The sequence below is a fragment of the Carassius auratus genome, chromosome 6, assembly GCF_003368295.1.
Source record: "Carassius auratus strain Wakin chromosome 6, ASM336829v1, whole genome shotgun sequence".
In the NCBI taxonomy this organism is placed as follows: Eukaryota; Metazoa; Chordata; class Actinopteri; order Cypriniformes; family Cyprinidae; genus Carassius; species Carassius auratus.
Window position 1 is genome coordinate 14,783,875 of NC_039248.1, and position 21,345 is coordinate 14,805,219.

Sequence of the window (21,345 nt, forward strand, 5' to 3'; positions counted from 1 at the left end):
TGGGCTTAGCTAGGCCATTTTTAGGGGGGCTATAGCTATATAGATTGTTACAATATCTGCATCTGTGCAGTTCTTTGTGGTAAATACAGTTTACAAAATATCATGGGGGAGCAATTGGTTCTACATCTACTGTAAAGTTTTCGCTGCACCTCTCATCACACCACAACTGTTTCCTACAGTGAAAATTAAGCACATATGCATACTTTATAAAACAATCATGTTGCCATTTTCATTTGAAAATGTAAATTTCAATGTAATACATTTAACAGTGCATGTGGCAAAGAGGTTTGCATACTTCGATGAAGGAAAGAGGGTTGTACTAGAAATGCAAACAGTAAAATTTTGAAAAAAAGAGTGATCATGAGGATTTGTATTTGGCTTATTCAGTATACATTATACCTAACTATGCATACAGTGGCATGCAGCAATTTGTGGTATATACATTTAATATACCACCCCTATTAGTCAAACATTATATATATTATGTAGTCAACATTTGAATGGATGAAAAAAAGTTAATTTAAGTTGTCCTAAGACAAGAACAAATATTGTTTTGGTTTTAGGACAACTTTGATGGAAGGTTTTGATCCACTAGATGTTAACTACTTTATATATATATTAAACCCTCATTGGGGGCTGATCGAGTCCCCATAAAACGTAAATCCTAAGAATCGCCCCTGGATACATCTACTAGAGTTATTTTCAGGTTGACAAAAAGAGACATTATACCTACTACGGAATACAGTTAAATCTTTCACTGACAACAACTCTGTTCCTATAAAATACGTTTTTGCGAGCAGCATGTAAATCATATAAACACAGTGCATTTTAAATATTATTATAACTTTATATGACAATCCCGATAAACACATTTTCTCGTCTCGGTTGGTCGGTTCCACCAACCTCATGTTCATAACTTGTTATTTTGCCGCCCCCTAGTGACATCTTGCAAAAAAACAAATTGTGTATGTTTTTTTTTTTTTTTTAGAACTGCATACAGATAACACCAGATTCTAAACAGTTTACATAAATTGTGTAAATATTTAATAATAATAGAATACAAATTAGTTTGTATTAGTTTGTGATTTGAAGAGCATTATGATAAGATAATAATGTTAGTGCTGAAATCCACCAAAATAATAGAATTCGAAGGCATGCGTAAGAGCGCATGCGCACTGGCCACCAGTCGAACGCCATAATGTCGCCCATCTGAGATCGAATCAAACAAGCGCGAGGATTTGCCGTTTGTCGTTTGAAGTAAGAGAGCGACATTACAAATGTGTCATTTCGTAATGTTTTGGCATAAATTCGTCTTTTCAACGAAGCTAGAATTTGTGCCAAGTTGAACACTGCCAAAAATCAGCAAGATGACCAATGCATACGAGCGAACCTTGTCATGTTCTGTTTTATTGTCATGCAGTACAAGTGATTTTATATTTATTTGTTAAATAAATACATTTGTTCATCGCTTGTCTGTGATGGTATCCTTCTCCTGATTACCTTATATATTTTTTTTTTTGTTTTTTTTCTAATTCTGAGCACCATGGATTCAGCTTGGACGCCTCTTGATGTTGTAACTCAGACTATGTTTCAAAAAGCATTAGACGGTAGGGAAACGAAACCTGACTTCTTTTTTATAATTAATTAAAATGCATTTTGAAGTAATATGCCATTAACTTAGGTCTGCAGGCTAAGCACTTAAAAATAACAAATCATTTGTTTTACACCACTTCTTCACAGATCCCAAGTCAGTTGATTTGGAGAAGCTGTCTAACGCAGTTGTAGACCAGTCATTGAAAGACATCTCATTCTGCAAAGATGCTGGCCGCATGTGTTATGCTGTAGTTCAGGTCAGTCTTATGACTTAGTCAAAACATAAAGATGTTTTCATGGACCTACATCTTTGTTGTTGTTACTGCTGCTCTCTACAAAAAAACACAGTATGAAATTAACCTCTGTTGAAACTTTTTTATATATAATTTTATTACATGGTTAATAATATCTTGCTCTAAACAGGCAGAAGCTCAGAAAGCTGCAACCACTGTATTCAGGCGAAATCTGTTGACACGTCTACAGCAAGAGTTCACTGCCAGAGAGGAGACTCGAAACTGCTTGGTGCAGAAGTGGGTCTGTTTGGTCACATTTATCTGCAGCATATTTGATTACATCAAGGTAAAAGATCTCCCTCGCAAGTAGTATTTTGAATTATTTTATTTATATAAATTTTCCTCCACAAGACTTGCTTTCGATTTGCTTATATGATGTTTTATTTTTAGGTGAACAATGTTCCTCTTGTGGCCCTTGTGGATCCAGTATATGACTGCCTCTATAGGTTGGCTCAGCCAGATGCCTTGATGAACGAGGAAGAGGTAAGATGTATTTCAGCACCAATAACTGGAGGTAAATTTCACTTTGGGAATAATTTTTTTTAGCGTCTGCTGCCAGGGGTGAATTAAAGCATGGGCATCAAGGGCCTGAAGCCCAGGGTCCTACACTGTAAAGGGTGCCCACTGGCTGCAGGGAAATTATAATTTTTTAATTATTTATATATATCAGAGTTTGCAGCAGTGACAACAGCATTCTGTAAACAAAATCAAACTTTCATTTTCACATTTATGCATTTAGCAGACACTTTTATCTAAAGCGATTTACAGCGCATTCAGGCTATACATTTATTTTACAAGTATGTGTTTTCCCTGGGAATTGAACCCACAACCTTTTGCGCTGCTAACACAATGCTCTACCACTGAGCCACAGGAACCTTTTTCAGTGATGCCCTGGTTTTAGTAGACTATATAGTGAAGTGAAACAGCAGCAGCCCTACGCTTCCTCCATTGACTTGGCAGTCCACTAGCTTCTTGCTGTCGCTACGGCAAATATCAGCTGCTTTGTTTAAAAAAAAAAACATACAATCACTAGACTAGTGATCATCAAATAATTTTAACAGTTTATTTTGCAGACTTGATTTTCTTTTTTCACAAAGCCTCTTGCTCTCTAGAAACCATGTCAGTTTTGGTTGAAAACATCAAGTGTTAGCATTATAAACACTATATTAATATCACCATATGAAGTTAAATTAATGGCAGAAAAATATATAAGAGGAATATAACAGCTTGACAGTAAACTGTTTTTGCAGTGTTGTCTTGATGTCTGTTAAAGGAAGTCTAAACAAAAAAAACTTTTAGTAAAACGCACACACATACAGCCACTTTCCCCAAAATTGTTTAATCATTTAATTATGACAGGGACACTGCAATGCATCATGTTCTAATCTAGATCATGTTTGTAGTGTGTTCCAGGGGATTAAAGTGTACAATATGTATATATTTCAGACCTAGTGAAGTAATAGTAAATAATAATATAGAAAGTAATTTTAAATGTATAAGGTTGCATAAGCTCATTACTTAGTGTCATATCCATATAAATCGTTATTATGGTTTCTCTGGCTAGGACCTGCAGTTCCTAAAAGGATTTAATTTACTACTAGACTATAAACAGTTAAAGTTAGCAAGTGCAACAGCGCTATGTCCCACTTCAAAACACATAATATTTGTACACTTTTGTGAATAATTACCTGCCGTGGTCTATGGGAAAACTTGCCCAACTTTGCATTCTTTCATTCCACTTTGACCTCTCTTTCGTCATTATTAGCAGCATTTTGACCTCAGAGTACACTGGTTCAATTTTTCTCTCTCTACGCAAAAATCTAGTGATGCCCCTGTCCACATGCAGTATTCAAAACAACCAACAGAAAAAGATGAAGAGTTCAGTGCAAAATAATTTCTGCATTTTATTTCTCTTCTAGTAGCCTATAGTTTATAGTTTAAGTTCAAAGCAGCCCACGCTCACCCCGTTAGAAGATCTAACAGAAAGGCTGCATGTGAGGCTGACAGACATATGCTGTTTAATGTGTTTGAGATGTGCTGTTTTACTTAAAGGGTTTGTTCATCAAAAAAATCTAAATTATGTCATGAATAACTCACCCTCCTGTCGTTCCAAACCCGTGAGACCTCCTTTTATCTTCGGAACACAACTTAAGATATTTAAGATTTAGTCCGAGAGCTCTCAGTCTCTCCATTGAAACTGTGTGTACGGTATACTGTCCATGTCCAGAAAGGTAAGAAAAACATCATCAAAGTAGTCCATGTGACATCAGAGGGACAGTTAGAATTTTTTGAAGCATCGAAAATACATTTTGGTCCAAAAATAGCAAAAACTATAGCAACAAAATCTTTCAAAATCGTTCATTATCTGGCTCAGCTTCAGTTCATCTTCAGTTCTCTCTTCACAGCAGTTCAGTCAGTGTACTGATTGAGTAAATGTAATTTAACTCCAGGATATTGGTTTGTTTGAACTCAGAGGGAGTGTCAGCCACATTAAAAAAGTTAACAGCTTAAGTCATTTGTGTCTGTCACAACAGATACGGAAGAGAAGACAATGACGAATAAAGTCGTAGTTTTTGCTATTTTTGGACCAAAATGTATTTTCGATGCTTCAAAAAATTCTAACTGACTCTCTGAAGCTTTGAATATTTGATGTTGATTACTACCGAAGCTTCAAAGCTCAAAAAATGGTATTCAGACGTGCCCTACCTTCAAGCCATTTAAGGTGTATTTGACTTTCTTTTTTTTTCACACGAATCCAGTCAGAGTTATATAAAAAATTGTCTTTGATCTTTCAAGCTGTTTAATGGTACTCAATTAAGGGATATTCCACCCTAAAATTTTAATTTTGTCATTAATCACTTACCCCCATATCGTTCCAAACCCGTAAAAGCTCAGTTCGTCTTCAGGAACACAATTTAAGATATTTTGGATGAAAACCTGAAAGCTTGAGACTGTCCCATAGACTGCCAAGTAAATAGCAGTGTCAAGGTCCATAAAAAGTGTGAATTCAATAATTTTTTTGTCAAAGGTCTCATCTGTGTCATTCGATGTCACCGTGCTGCATATGCTATTTTGTGTCTTCCGTGCCACAAGGATGTGCTGTTTCTACATGTATTTAGCTTTGATTTGAAATAAAACACGGCATCCTTAAAGAGCATACGCAGCATGGTGATAGTTGTGAATGTTTGACAGTGTGCATTCCTCATAGATGGACGCAGCTGTGATTTAGGTAAAAAAAAAACTAAATAACTAATATCAAACGATCTGTGAGAAGAGACAGAGATACTGTGACCACATAATTAAAACAGTTACACATTTTTGTTGCAACATTACAGTCGGATCCCATATAAACCCCTTTCATACTGCACGTTGGACCCGGACAATTGCCGTAACATTGCCAGGTAGTCTTCTGTGTGAAAGCAAACATGTCCCGGGATTGATCCCGGGTCGGGGACCTAGTAACATTGCCAGGTTCAGTCCTGGAACGAGCACTGTGTGAACAAAAGCCAGAACTAATGCCATAAAGGGTGTGTTGTAGTGATGACGCACATTATCACGCAACTTTTTTACTAGGTGTTTTGAAGGCAGATCAACGTTCGCGACAAAAAGAAAATTGTAAACTATAATGAAGCACAGATCAGTTAGTTCCTCACTTTCCGCACTGAGGTCATTTGCTAACTTAAGTGAAAGTTAACATGCCTAGCGTTTACAGCTCGTACATTACATGTCACAACCTGATGTCACATGTATTTACGGGACCTTTACGGTTGTGTGAACGCATGCACATATCCCCCAGGTAATCACTGGCAGTGTGAAAGTGCCAAATCCAGTGACCCAGGAATAATTGCCGGGACACCCCTGTATTTTCCGGAATCGCAGTGTGAAAGGGGCTTATATAGTCAGCACAGCATGTCTTTTAGGCACTGTCCCAAATGGCACACTTCATGTGCACTTTCAGCCTTGAGTAATTACAATGGCCGCTGTGTGCGCATGTCAGTTAAGTACACGAGACCGTAGGGTGTCCCATTTGTCAGTTTTAGGATTCAGAAGTGTGTTCGCGAGTACCCCCTTTGCAGCCACTATAGCTGTGAGCTACGCAGCCGAATTCTACCCGGCAGTTTTGAAAACTCCATGTCTAATTGTGTTTCATTTGTAAATTAATCTAGAGTAAAATTAAGTTAACAAAGGACCAAGTTCTTATTGACGCGGTCTGGATCTTCATTAAAAATAAAGTTCTTTCACTCTTTCCTAACGTGGGGATCAGAAGGAAGGCTATGAAAATACTTTTTTTTACGGAGGCGGTGTTTATCCACACTATTAGATCATAAAGTAGAACATTCCGAAAGCTCTCATTTTGGCGGACTGCCTTCAATTTAAGCTGGTTTTAATTTTGAGTTCTGAAACTTGACAAAAAGTTATTATTGTCTTGTTGTACTTTAACATCTTTGTTTTGTGCTGACATTTATAAATTGACAATAAATAACACTAATCAATAACAAATTAGAAACATTATTATTAATTAATGAACAATTACTCGTTGACATCCATATGTCTGGATTGTCAATTGTAGCACCTACTCAGACAGTTAATGATTTTGGATGCAGTATACAGTAACACAATTTTAACAAATTCCAGTATTTTGCATTCAAGAGAACAACTAAATATAAGAATTTCCTTTGTGTTTCTAACAGGTGGACTGCCTAGTGGTACAGCTCCATCGTGTTGGCGAGCAGCTGGAGCATACAAACTCCCAGCGCATGAACCAGCTTTTTAACTTGCTCCGGGATGGTTTTCTCCTTCAGGAAGACCTTAGCTCCATGACAAGACTCTTGCTCCTGGAGATCTTGGAGTTCAGGGCCAGTGGCTGGACCCTCACTGAAACTGCACACAAGTACTACTATAGTGAAGTCGATGACTGAGGTGAACTGAGAAAAGAATGATGTTCCTTGTTAGCATTAAGATTTCAAGCATACAGTGTTTGCAGCAGATCTAAAGAGTACTTCATGGGAGAAAGAAGTGGAAACCCCATGTAATTGTACCACAGAGAATTATGGAAGAGCTTGTGTTCATGCATTTGCATGTGTTGTGTGCAGCATTTGAGTTTAGCACAGAATGTTCAGTTTTGGTGTTCTCTTGTGAAGCATCATGAATCTGCACTGGATATTGACTTGATGCAATAAGAAAAGCAATCACTACTAGCCCTAAAACTGTGAGCCACCAGCAGTATTTTTGAATACTGATTTGATACAATGTACACTCTCTTTTTTACATTTTTGCAGTGAAAGGTTATTGCAACTTTAGAGGAAGATTGTCTCACCTTCACTTGAGTTGTTAATATGAAAGGATACTTTGTTAAAGTTTCTTAATTTTGTATTAATTTATTAGGAAGCATATATTGTTAAAAGTTCTGTATGGGCCAATATGTGTGAAAACATGTTCAGTTTTGCTGGCTGCTGTACAGTTATCCTTCCAAATTTGAGAGCATTTACATTGTCTTGTTTATATTTCTATTTTGAATGCAATGAATAGAAAGAAGTTTAGCTCTGTTTCTCTATGCAATCTATGTGGAACACATGAAACACTTGAGAAACATTGTTCTGGAACATTTTGATGGTAGAAATGTGTAAAAATCATGGACAATAGGTGATCAAATGTGAAAGTGTCATCATGTGGGTTTAACACATTTACACCATTAAAATGTTACAAAACCACAAGCTTCATGTGGTTCACATATTTTATATGTGATGCTGTTTCTATGTGTATCTAGCTTTGATTTGAAATAAAACAGCAAAAAATAATTTACCTATCTGGAATGTGGAAGAACAGTATATGTCCAGTTAATGTGGAACAACCGTATAAGTCCAATTAATCATATAAATTTAAACCACTGGAGATTTGATTCCTTTATCTTAGTTTTAATAAAGTAACAGAACCTTAAAGAAAATATTAACCATTTCTTTCTTTCAATTTCTTTTAATTTTTGCCAACGTAAATCACAACAAAAATTCAGACAATATGGACAATGAAGCATACATAGGCCTACTTATAGTAAAGAAAATAAACGTCAGTACAAACAAACCGTACATACAATGAACAATACATACAAACAATAAACAGTAATAACGGTAAACAATACATATTTACAATACAGACATACGTCATCTTCATTCCATGCTGGTTCCATATGTTAGTTTACCATATATGTCTTCCTTTTTTTGGTTCTAAATAAAATAAAATACCTATATATTCCTATTATGCAAGATAAACAAGATAATATACAACATAAGATAAGGCATACAAGATAAGGTACAACTACTTTTATGATTAATTTCACACAATATACACAATATATCCCAACTTTCCCTGCACATGACCTACACATACCAGGCTACTCTTCACATTCTAATGTCCCATAAAATGCTTGGGCCTCCGCTGGCATGTAGGCTAGCATTTTCATAAAGTCACGGTGCTTCTTCTTCTTGATGGGCAGAGGGTCCTCGTAAGCACGAGCATATGTGGTTGAACACAAGGGAGCTGGAGGTGGTTGATTCTTCCTCTGTTTGGTGATCAGCCAATGCTTCCATCCCTCGTAGAGGCTGTGGCTCCCTTTTGTGTGGACACACCATGGATCAGTAGCTGAAATCATGATTCAACAAGAAATTCAATAAAGATTCTTCCTTCACACACATATCCCCAACACTGTTAATCTCAGAAAACCAGTTTAGTTTTAGTCTAGTTCTTTAGTTATTTAGTTTTTTACCTGTCACTTTCAACCACATCATGGATGTGATTAGGAAGCCAGGTGGATGCTTTAATGTTGCATCAGGGAGCTGCCTGAAGTCCGCATTTTTCATCTCAATTACTTTAAATGGATGCAGCTGCCAGGCTCCACGGATCATCTCGGCGACATCGCTGGGGGTGTGGAGTGTGGACACCTTAAGCCTCTTGTCCAGCGTGGCAAATGAACGGTCACAGGGAAGGAAGGAGTGACCAGACACCATGAACTTCTGCTCTATCTGAATGAAGTACCCTCTAGATACGAGTAGGGCCATGAGGTTTAGGACTCGCCAGTTGTTGTTCTGCCCACAGCATCGGTCACTATAGATGATGAGCTTCCGTTCCTTTGCCTGGACTAGGGGAGCAAAAGATGTTTCTGCCCTCTTCAAAAGACAGCTTGCTACCTCGATGGAAACTTTGTGAGCGATGCCCTCATGCCAGAGGCACATTGTAGGAGGTTTGTCAGTGCCTATCTCCCGGATACAGAGGTTGTAGTTGGCCAGCTGCTGTTGATAGTACACATTGGAGTGTGTCAGGTTTGGCGTGAACACTACCCCCTGCATGTCAATACAAATGACATGGCAGTCATCATTGGTTTTGGCCCACTCTGTGTCAGCCTGCAACTGGGTGTACGCTTTTTTGGCTTTCCAGTGGTGAAGCTCACTCTCGGCTGTGATCTTCAACCTTTCTCCATCTGTTGTAGCAGCTACTAATTTTGAGAACAGGGCGGAGCATGTTTAAATCAGGGCTCAGGTACTCCCTCTCCACATCTCCCTTCATCCGTGAGTAGTGGTTTGGTTGGCGTGGGAAGCTTAGGATGTGCTCTCTTATCCCCTCTCTCACTGGAGGATGAATGCTATGAGGCCTAAAAAATAAACAACTCATGAACAAGGGAAATATAATAAACTATGCTGGTCTGTTTTGCACAATTGCATTGTTTCTGTGACAATAAAATTTAATATAATTATAAACTTTTCTCTAAACTATAGGATTTTGTTTTTCACAAACAATCATTAAAGGGATACTTCAGGGTTTAGCATTAAGCTTTGTATTAGTAGAAAACCAGTAGTATTTTCGAATTACCATACCTCATATCCCCGTGAGATGAGAGATTTATGTATTTTTTGTCTGGAAAAAATCCTCAGATGACGCAAAAATCGTCATTGTTTACATGCACACCTTTTGTTTCAATCTAACTGAATTCATTCTGATTGGTGAATCTGAATGTAGTGTTTACATGAACGCTAAACATGTGATCGATTGATGTGTGCGTTTTAGCATTGCTAAGAAAATTCCCGCTTCTTCGTGAGAGATACGAGACCAGTGCGTCTCACAGGTGTCGCTCATCAGTAATCACGCCACGCCACTGGCCTCGCGCCATTTTCCAGCAGCCCTCAGTCTCGTCCTGCTTGCCACAGTAAACACAATGAAAGGCAACTGTAGAACACAAAAGCCGAATCCCGGACATTTTGGCCGATCTCGAAAACCCGGGATTATACATTACATTTGCATAGTACTTTACCTCTGATATTGATCTCACAGTGCAAAAATATGTTTCCTGACTGGGCAACAACAGTCAGTGAGCTGAATCCTAACCATTACAGTTTGTGCATGCTGGCATTATAGGGTGGCAAGGCACCCGACACCGTATAATGCCAGCGTCCAGTTATAATGCCAGTGCCCATTAGATCAGGGAATGTTGTAGGGCAACTGATGCTGACATTGGTGCAGCTTTAAAAACTAACAGGACGAGAGCATGAGGTCCTTCAAGATTTTTTTTTTTACCTGTTCTTATGTTTTCCTTTGAAGTCCTCTAATGGAGAACTGACTAACTGCTCTGTTCCCTCAGACTGACTGCCTAACTTTTCTTGAATAACCTTATCAAAGATAAGTAACTTTAAATAAATATGTTATGGACAATGTATCTAATTAAAATCATGCATATAATAAAAACTTAACAAATGGAAAAAGCTAGGCTGTATAAAACTTGCCTGTAGGTGACTGTTGGTCAGTTGAAAGATTGACATAAATGTGAGCTTACAAACAGCAAGTCTTTGGCCTCCTTGTTGCACATGGTACTTGAAGGTGTACTTCCTCTTAGTATTCTCAGTGTCTGGCCCACGTGGTCGTCTGCGACTCACCTTGTGCTAGAAGTAAAAAGACATATTGGGATGATCAGAGATCAGGCACATGTGCAGTCTTAGTGAATTGAAGGTATACAGTAGTATTCAATTTACTGGTTATTTTATGGGCCTACATTGTAATGCATTGCATACTGTTGACATGATATGGTCATGAATTGCTTAAATTAGCATACCTGCTCCAAACCAGAGAGAATGATAGCCTGCTGCCTCTCATAAGAGACAGCATAAAACTCTGTGAAGAGCTGGAGTTTTCTTTGGTCTGTTAGGCTTGAACACTGCCTGGGACATGTCTCCTTGCACGCCTTTCCCTTAACAGACACAAAGTCACATTAGCGTTTTTGTTTTTGTGAGCTATAAAACACTAGAGCTATTAGCAGCTATTAAGGTTACTAGCTAGAATATATAACAGCTTACACAATCAGTGCATTTTTTTTTTATTATTACCTTTTTTAATTTATTTGTATTTTTTATTACATAACAAGTAACAAACATAGCATAGCTTACAATATTACAAAAACAAAGTGTTGCATTAAATGGTACGGGGATCCAAAAATTATATCAAAATATTTTAAACACGTCAATGACTTTTTTTATTTCTTTCTTTCTTTTTTTTTTTTACCAATTTCAGTGAAGACATAAAGCAATCAAATTCTACTCTAAACATCTTAAAGATTGGGGATGAATTTACATATGTTTTTTTTTATGTATATAAACCGCTTCTCAATATCATTAACTCGTCGTTATCTTTAGGTCACGTCCCAAAACCATTCAAGCTGGCGGTTATCAAGCCTCTTATTAAGAAACCAAAACTAGATCCTAGTGTACTGGCAAATTATAGGCCTATTTCAAATCTTCCATTTATGTCTAAAATTTTAGAAAAAGTTGTGTATGCTCAATTGAGCACCTTCCTGCATAAAAATGATCTGTATGAAGAATTTCAGTCAGGTTTTAGGCCCCACCATAGCACAGAAACTGCACTTGTTAAAATTATAAATTACCTGCTCCTTGCGTCAGACCAAGGCTGCATCTCATTTCTAGTCTTACTTGATCTTAGTGCTGCGTTCGACACCATAGATCATGACATACTCATAGATCGATTACAAAACTATACAGGTATTCAAGGGCAGGCTCTAAGATGGTTTAGATCCTACCTGTCCGATCGCTACCATTTTGTTTACTTAAATGGGGAGTCATCTCATTTATCATCAGTAAAATATGGAGTGCCACAAGGATCCGTCCTAGGTCCCCTTCTATTTTTAATATACATGTTGCCCCTTGGTAATATTATTAGAAAATACGGAATTAGCTTCCACTGTTATGCTGATGATACTCAGCTATATATCTCAACGAGACCAGATGAAACTTCCCAATTATCTAAGCTAACAGAGTGTGTTAAAAATGTAAAAGATTGGATGACAAATAATTTTCTCCAATTAAATTCAGATAAGAAGGAGATACTAATTATTGGACCAAAAAACACTACACAGAATCTTGTAGATTACAATCTGCAACTAGACGGATGTACTGTTACTTCCTCTACAGTCAGAAATCTGGGTGTCATATTAGACAGCAATTTGTCTTTTGAAAATCATATTTCCAATGTTACAAAAACTGCATTCTTCCATCTTAGAAACATTGCCAAGCTACGAAACGTGTTATCTGTTTCTGATGCAGAAAAGCTAGTTCATGCATTCATGACCTCTAGACTGGACTATTGTAATGCACTTCTAGGTGGTTGTCCTGCTTCATCAATAAACAAGCTACAGGTAGTCCAAAATGCAGCAGCTAGAGTGCTTACCAGGTCAAGAAAATATGATCATATTACCCCAATTTTACAGTCTCTGCACTGGCTACCTATTAAGTTCCGTATCAGTTACAAATTATCATTACTTACCTATAAGGCCCTTAATGGTTTAGCTCCTGCGTACCTAACTAGCCTTCTACCACGTTACAACCCATCACGCACCCTAAGGTCAAAAAACGCTGGACTTTTGGTCGTTCCTAGGATAGCAAAGTCCACTAAAGGAGGTAGAGCTTTCTCACATTTGGCTCCCAAACTCTGGAAAAGCCTTCCTGATAATGTTCGGGGTTCAGACACACTCTCTCTGTTTAAATCTAGATTAAAAACACATCTCTTTCGCCAAGCATTCGAATAATGTATCTTTTTAATTGTGAGTGTAGTTGCATCTGATCAAAGGTGCATTTTTATTCATTAGCTTGGGTTAAACTAATTTTACTTTGTTGGATCAGCAGCTATGCTAATGATGTCTGTATTTTGTTTCTATGTTTTGCCATGGGATTCACATCCCGTGGTAACTAGGATTTACACAAGCTCCAGTCTGGATCCAGAAAACCTGAGAAGAGATGATGCTGACCCCTCAGAAGACCCCAGATGATGCTAACCCTGAATCAACAAACAGAACTAACAATTATTGCTAAATGTGTGACTGAATCATATAATAACTTAATTAATAATATTGATAGTTCATCGTCTAGCTGACTACGTCTTGTATTATTATTATAATTTTTTCTAAAGTCCTGTCAAATGTGCACAAACAACTAGCTACATTCAAGCCTAACATTAGACGCAGCCGGGCTGGTGTTAGAGACGCACCTAAAGCATTTCGATTAATTTCTCTGTGGTTATAAGGAGACATGTTTAAAACGTCCCCTGAATCCTAATTTTCTCAGCTTTCATATCACCCATTCATGACTTGAACCTTTAAACAGAGTGAGCTATATGAATGAACTATAGTAGACTACAGTAGCCCTCTTACTGTAACTGCTAACTTTATGTAGATACTTTGTATACGGTTTTTCACTCACCTCTTTTAGTGGACTTTTTCCTCGTTTTTGCTCTCCTCTCCGGTTCACATATGGTTTCCCAGCATCCCTCAAAGACTTCCTTTCTCTGTCTTTCCATTCATTCATGTTTGCTCTCCTTTTTTTGCAGACATTTTGTCTATTAATGTCCGCAGCCGACATAAAAGCAACCGGCATCTCCATTTTTCGTTAGTGGACATGAACGGGTTTTTCCACGTGAGACTATTTTAAAATTTTTAATTCAGAGTTTTGGTCACGCGAACACCCCCAAAAAGTGATTCTGTATACAAAGTGGCACACATACATTGAAGTCACATGGTTATCTCAATTTTTTATTTTTTTTTTACTTATACGGTTGTTTGTCGCATGAATACAATTATTGAATAAAGTTGATATTTTTTAACCGGTTAAATTGAATGATTCGTTCGTGAACCGGACATCACTACACTGCAGTGATGTGAACGCATTCACAACAGACCCGGAAGAGAAGACAATGCTGAATAAAGTCGTAGTTTTTGTTATTTTTGAACCAAATTTCTTTTTCGATGCTTCAAAAAATTCTAACTGACCCTCTGATGTCACATGGACTACTTTGATGATGTTTTTCTTACCTTTCTGGACATGGACAGTGTACCGTACATACATTTTCAATGGAGGGACAGAAAGCTCTCAGACTAAATCTAAAATATCTTAAACTGTGTTCCGAAGATGAATGGAGGTCTTACGGGTTTGGAACGACATGAGGGTGAATCATTAATGACATAATGACTTCACATTTTTGGGTGAACTAACCCTTTAAGAAGAAAGTACAACATGACATGATTCCCAAAAGCATACTGTTATTTGTTAAGCAGGGATTAAAATGTCTGAAAATCAACATGTACTTTAAAATGTTCTTTCTTACTGCAATAACAATATTAAAACATTTACCGTTTTCCAACGCCCCCCCCCCCCCCCCCCCCCCAAAAAAAGTAATTTTGGTACAATGTGTAACAGGAAACTGAACACTCGATCTAGTAAAGAAGCACATTTTTCTTAAACTTTAACGAAATGTAACATACAGGGGCGAAAACACCTAATGATGAACAATTTGCACCTCACTGGAATTCATGTGATCATCCTTTATTTTCATGGTCTTTTATACTAAATTGACAACATGAACCTGCCCGGTATAATATTTTAAATTCTATTATATATTTATTCATAAAGTAATGAGTTTATAACTAAATGTAAAGTTATTAAATTATGTCTGATTTATTCAAGCTTCAACTTTACACTTGTATGCTCATCATAGTGGAGACCTATTGGGTCCTGTTTCCATAAGCAGGTTTAACCAATTTAACCATGATCAATGGAGCTCTGAAATTATGACTCACCATGGCAACATTATCTGACAAAAAGACATCTGCATACTTCTGAGTCAATACATAACTTTAATTCTTAATCACTTTTATAATATCAATGGTAAACTAGAAGAAGGGTAAGTTACTGAACTAATATTAATTTTCATGGTATCCTACAGGCAAAAGAAAAGAAAAAAAGCAGCTAAACATTAAGTATAAAAATTATCTACATGACTTAAACATTTTACATTTAAATAAATATGTGCTGCAGCTTTTTCTACATAGTATAATGCTCTGTTCACATAATTAAATGTTATCTCTTTGAAACTGTTGCATTTGAGTAGCTTAATGAAATTAACATTTGACTTCTACTCAGCCAACAGCAAGACGGCTTGCAAAATAATGAAGATTACGGTAGATAAAGCGGATGGCCACAATACCAAGAACATTAAAGTGCTTCTTAAACGGTTTTTCACAGCAATGCCATAGAAGAACCATTTATATTTCCACAAAAAAAAAAAAATCATGTCAAAGCTTCTTTAAAGAACCATTTTTTCTTACCTTGTTATAATCTGAGGAACCTTCTTTCACCACAAAGAACCTTATGTAAAACAGAAAGTTCCCATTCATGGGAACTTCAAACTGTGTTCTCTAGGGGTCGCTATGGGGAACACCTCATCGTGACGCGTGTCTGAAGCATACATTGAAAATACACCAACGAGTTGGCCCGGCAACAGCCCTTAACGTCACTACCGGCGCGACTGTGGACAAATAGGTGCTGGGAGAACACTTCATTCTATTCTTCATCTTCACTGACTGTTCTGTTTGAAGTCAAGTCAAGTCACCTTTATTTATATAGTGCTTTAAACTAAATACATTGCGTCAAAGCAACTGAACAACATTCATTAGGAAAACAGTGTATCATTAATGCAAAATGACAGTTAAAGGCAGTTCATCATTGAATTCAGTGATGTCATCTCTGTTCAGTTTGAATAGTGTCTGTGCATTTATTTGCAATCAAGTCAACAATATCGCTGCAGATGAAGTGTCCCCAACTAAGCAAGCCAGAGGCGACAGTGGCAAGGAACCAAAACTCCATCGGTAACAGAATGGAGAAAAAAAAAACTTGGGAGAAACCAGGCTCAGTTGGGGAGCCAGTTCTCCTCTGACCAGACGAAACCAGCAGTTAAATCCCAGGCTGCAGCAAAGTCAGATTGTGCAGAAGAATCATCTGTTTCTTGTGGTCTTGTCCTGTTGGTCATCTGAGACAGGGGATCTGTATCTGGGGCTCTAGTTGTCCTAGTCTCCACTGTCTTTCAGGGATGTAGAGGTCCTTTCTACAGGTAGGTGCTGATCCACCATCTGGTCTAGATATGTACTGGATCCAGGTGACTGGAGTGACCCTCTGATCTGGATACAGACTGGATCTGGTGGCTACGGTGACCTCGGAATAAGAGAGAAACAGACTAATATTAGCGTAGATGCCATTCTTCTAATGATGTAGTAAGTACATCGAGTGGTATGTGAAGTGTTCCCGGTTCCGGTTTACCTTGTTAATGCAGCCTAAAATATCCTTTAACGGATTTGGATATTAAAAGTATATTAGTATGTTATGTGTAAGCCAGGTTAAAGAGATGGGTCTTTAATCTAGATTTAAACTGCAAGAGTGTGTCTGCCTCCTGAACAATGTTAGGTAGGTTATTCCAGAGTTTAGGCGGTAAATAAGAAAAGGATCTGCCACCCGCAGTTGATTTTGATATTCTAGGTATTATTAATTGAGTTTTGAGAACGTAGCGGACATAGAGGATTATAATGTAAAAGGAGCTCATTCAAATACTGAGGTGCTAAACCATTCAGGGCTTTGTAAGTGATAAGCAATATTTTAAAATCTAAACGATGTTTGATAGGGAGCCAGTGCAGTGTTGACAGGACCGGGCTAATATGGTCATACTTCCTGGTTCTAGTAAGAACTCTTGCTGCTGCAGAGTTCTGTATTTTGTTTACTAAGCGTGCAGAACAACCACCCAATAAAGCATTACAATAATCTAACCTTGAAGTCATAAATGCATGGATTAACATTCCTGACATTGAGAGCATAGGCCGTAATTTAGATAAATTTTTGAGATGGAAAAATGCAGTTTTACAAATGCTAGAAACGTGGCTTTCTAAGGAAAGATTGCGATCAAATAGCACACCTAGGTTCCTAACTGATGACGAAGAATTGACAGAGCAGCCATCAAGTCTTAGACAGTGTTCTAGGTTATTACATGCAGAGTTTTTAGGTCCTATAATTAACACTACTATTTTTTCAGAATTTAGCAGGAAGAAATTACTCGTCATCCAGTTTTTTTATATCGACTATGCATTCCATTAGTTTTTCAAATTGGTGTGTTTCACCGGGCCGCAAAGAAATATAGAGCTGAGTATCATCAGCATAACAGTGAAAGCTAACACCATGTTTCCTGATGATATCTCCCAAGGGTAACATATAAAGTGTGAAGAGTAGTGGTCCTAGTACTGAGCCTTGAGGTACTCCATACTGCACTTGTGATCGATATGATATATCTTCATTCAATGCTACGAACTGATGGCGGTCATATAAGTATGATTTAAACTATGCTAATGCACTTCCATTAATGCCAACAAAGTGTTCAAGTCTATGCAAAATAATGTTGTGGTCAATTGTGTCAAACGCAGTACTAAGTTCCAATAAAACTAATAGAGATACAACCACGATCAGATGATAAGAGCAGGTCATTTGTAACTCTTAGGAGAGCAGTCTCAGTACTATGATACGGTCTAAATCCTGACTGGAAATTCTCACATATACAATTTTTCTCTAAGAAGGAATATACTTGTGAGGATACCACCTTTTCTAGTATCTTGGACAGAAAAGGGAGATTCGAGATTGGTCTATAATTAACTAGTTATTTGGGGTCAATCTGTGTTTTTTTGATGAGAGGCTGTCACGCTGTCTGGTCTCTGTTTCCCTGAGTCTCCACTAGTGGTCTCACTTCCCCATAGGCTCCTCACTGTAGGCACTATAATTCCCACAAAGCCTTGTCCCTTCATCACAGTAATTGCACTCCTGTTAATTGCACTCAAGTGTATTCACTTGATAGTCATTACCCTGCCTATATTAACCAGTCTTTTCTGTTTGTCTTTATGGAGTCATTTGCTTCCGTCACCCAGTTTCCTCGCATTCCGAGTTTCTAGGTTCTATTCCTGTTCCCATTCCTGTTTCTGTTCCGGTTCTGGTTCCTGTTCGTAATCCTTTTCCTGTTTGTTTGTTTGGATGGATTTTTGGTTTTGACCCCTGCATGTTGGATTCTGAGTTGGATTACCCAAATAAACCCACAATGCTTTTTGATCTCTCGTCTCCTGTGTTTCCCTGGGTCTCCGACCGTGACAGAGGCTTAATAACAGCCAGTTTGAGTTTTGGGGGACATATACTAAAGACAATGAGGAATTAAAAATAGTCAGAAGAGGATCTATGACTTATGGAAGCACCTCTTTTAGGAGCTTAGATGGTATAGGGTCTAGCATACATGTTGAAGAGTGCATCGGAAAGAACTGGTAAGAGCGATCTTTCCCTGTCTATCATGGAAACAAAATACAAACGTTTAGACAATGTGTGAATCCGTGTCAGCATTATTTTACATCCGATGACACACACAATCTTTGCGTCATTTGTTTGGGTGAAGAGCATGCACACAATGTCTTTGAGGAGGCAATCTGCATGCATTGTGAGTGTTTTTTCAATGAAAAAGCTCTGCACTCATTAATTTTTTCATTCCGCGGAAAAAAGAAAAAAAGGGCAGCCATCTGCTTCCCGCAGTTCAGGACCCGACATTACTGAGGCACAGAGGAGAATGAGCTTGTGGAGACTACAGGTGGATCTGTCTGAGTGGTTTAGAGAGGGACTTTCCCTTTCGTGCTCGTTGGCGGTGGACGAGAGAGAGCCTCGGGAGGATGATGTTATATCGTTAACACTTTCTGATACTGAGGTTAGTGCTCTGCTGGGTTTTACCCAGGAAGAGCAGGAGTAATTTGAGGATGGCGTAGAAGCTGAGGCTGAGCCTTCTCAATCCTCCTGCCCTGCGTATGTAGAGAGCAGATGGAGGTTGTGGATCGCGCCATGGCAAAGTTGGACTTGCCATGGAAGTGCGTTAACAAGGTAACTCCGTGAGGCCGCCTCAACGAGCATTATCTTTCTGACCACAGCTCTCGACCACAGCATAAGAGTTATGCTGACATCAAGGCGGTGCGCAAAAGTGGCTATGAGTGGATGCCCCCTGTAGAAAGAGCTTTCTTTCTGTGGGGAAGACGTCCTCTCTTAATCTCCCTCCTTTGCCACCTAAGCCTCTTCAGGAAGTACATCTTGCTTAAATGTCATATCAGACATCGATAAAGGCGAGGGCCTTTCTCCTGATGAGGTAGCCGAGCTGCACTGCCCCACAGATCCCTCTCTCCATGCTACCAAACAGGCCGCCTCCGCCATGGGCAGGTCTATGGCAGCCATGGTGGTAACAGAGAGACACCTGTGGGTGAAACCTGTCAGACATCGGGAAGAAAGAAAAAGCTTTACATACATACAGTATTGTTCAAAATAATAGCAGTTCAATGTGACTAACCAGAATAATCAAGGTTTTTCGTATATTTTTTTATTGCTACGTGGCAAACAAGTTACCAGTAGGTTCAGTAGATCCTCAGAAAACAAATGAGACCCAGCATTCATGATATGCACGCTCTTAAGGCTGTGCAATTGGGCAATTAGTTGAATTAGTTGAAAGGGATGTGTTCAAAAAAATAGCAGTGTGGCATTCAATCACTGAGGTCATCAATTTTGTGAAGAAACAGGTGTGAATCAGGTGGCCCCTATTTAAGGATGAAGCCAACACTTGTTGAACATGCATTTGAAAGCTGAGGAAAATGGGTCGTTCAAGACATTGTTCAGAAGAACAGCGTAGTTTGATTAAAAAGTTGATTAGAGAGGGGAAAACCTATAAAGAGGTGCAAAAAATGATAGGCTGTTCAGCTAAAATGATCTCCAATGCCTTAAAATGGAGAGCAAAACCAGAGAGACGTGGAAGAAAACGGAAGACAACCATCAAAATGGATAGAAGAATAACCAGAATGGCAAAGGCTCAGCCAATGATCACCTCCAGGATGATCAAAGACAGTCTGGAGTTACCTGTAAGTACTGTGACAGTTAGAAGACGTCTGTGTGAAGCTAATCTATTTTCAAGAATCCCCCGCAAAGTCCCTCTGTTAAAAAAAAAAAGGCATGTGCAGAAGAGGTTACAATTTGCCAAAGAACACATCAACTGGCCTAAAGAGAAATGGAGGAACATTTTGTGGACTGATGAGAGTAAAATTGTTCTTTTTGGGTCCAAGGGCCACAGGCAGTTTGTGAGACGACCCCCAAACTCTGAATTCAAGCCACAGTACACAGTGAAGACAGTGAAGCATGGAGGTGCAAGCATCATGATATGGGCATGTTTCTCCTACTATGGTGTTGGGCCTATTTATCGCATACCAGGGATCATGGATCAGTTTGCATATGTTAAAATACTTGAAGAGGTCATGTTGCCCTATGCTGAAGAGGACATGCCCTTGAAATGGTTGTTTCAACAAGACAATGACCCAAAACACACTAGTAAACGGGCAAAGTCTTGGTTCCAAACCAACAAAATTAATGTTATGGAGTGGCCAGCCCAATATCCAGACCTTAATCCAATTGAGAACTTGTGGGGTGATGTCAAAAATGCTGTTTCTGAAGCAAAACCAAGAAATGTGAATGAATTGTGGAATGTTGTTAAAGAATCATGGAGTGGAATAACAGCTGAGAGGTGCCACAAGTTGGTTGACTCCATGCCACACAGATGTCAAGCAGTTTTAAAAAACTGTGGTCATACAACTAAATATTAGTTTAGTGATTCACAGGATTGCTAAATCCCAGAGAAAAAAATGTTTGTACAAAATAGTTTTGAGTTTGTACAGTCAAAGGTAGACACTGCTATTTTTTTGAACACACCCCTTTCAACTAATTGCCCAATTGCACAGCCTTAAGAGCGTGCATATCATGAATGCTGGGTCTTGTTTGTTTTCTGACAATCTACTGAACCTACTGGTAACTTGTTTGCCACGTAGCAATAAAAAATATACTAAAAACCTTGATTATTCTGGTTAGTCACATTGTACTGCTATTATTTTGAACAAGACTGTATATTTTATGGATGTCTGATATGCTTGAAGCACCAGCATTGTGTGCAATAAAGCAAAAGTCTGACCTGCTGCTATATATATATATATATATATATATATATATATATATATATAGCAGCAGGTCAGACTTTTGTGTGTGACAGT

General features: G+C 38.3%; 1 protein-coding gene across 1 annotated transcript; it reads left to right on the plus strand.

Moving 5' to 3' along the window:
- Window positions 1–1,165: 1,165 nt before the first annotated feature.
- On the plus strand, window positions 1,166–7,688 carry mif4gda (MIF4G domain containing a). Its single transcript, XM_026263008.1, has 6 exons — window positions 1,166–1,257; window positions 1,540–1,607; window positions 1,741–1,850; window positions 2,017–2,172; window positions 2,277–2,369; window positions 6,578–7,688. Exons 2-6 carry the CDS (start codon window positions 1,544–1,546, stop codon window positions 6,803–6,805), a joined length of 651 nt encoding a protein of 216 aa, XP_026118793.1. The 5' UTR covers window positions 1,166–1,257; window positions 1,540–1,543; the 3' UTR covers window positions 6,806–7,688.
- Window positions 7,689–21,345: the final 13,657 nt, after the last annotated feature.

What these genes read in the sequence shown, in the direction of transcription:
- mif4gda (XM_026263008.1), top strand. Translation starts at nt 1,544, where the DNA reads ATGGATTCAGCTTGGACGCCTCTTGATGTTGTAACTCAGACTATGTTT. An exon ending in TGTGTTATGCTGTAGTTCAG is followed by an intron (nt 1,851 to 2,016) that starts GTCAGTCTTATG and finishes TGCTCTAAACAG; the next exon opens with GCAGAAGCTCAGAAAGCTGC. An exon ending in CCTTGATGAACGAGGAAGAG is followed by an intron (nt 2,370 to 6,577) that starts GTAAGATGTATT and finishes TGTTTCTAACAG; the next exon opens with GTGGACTGCCTAGTGGTACA.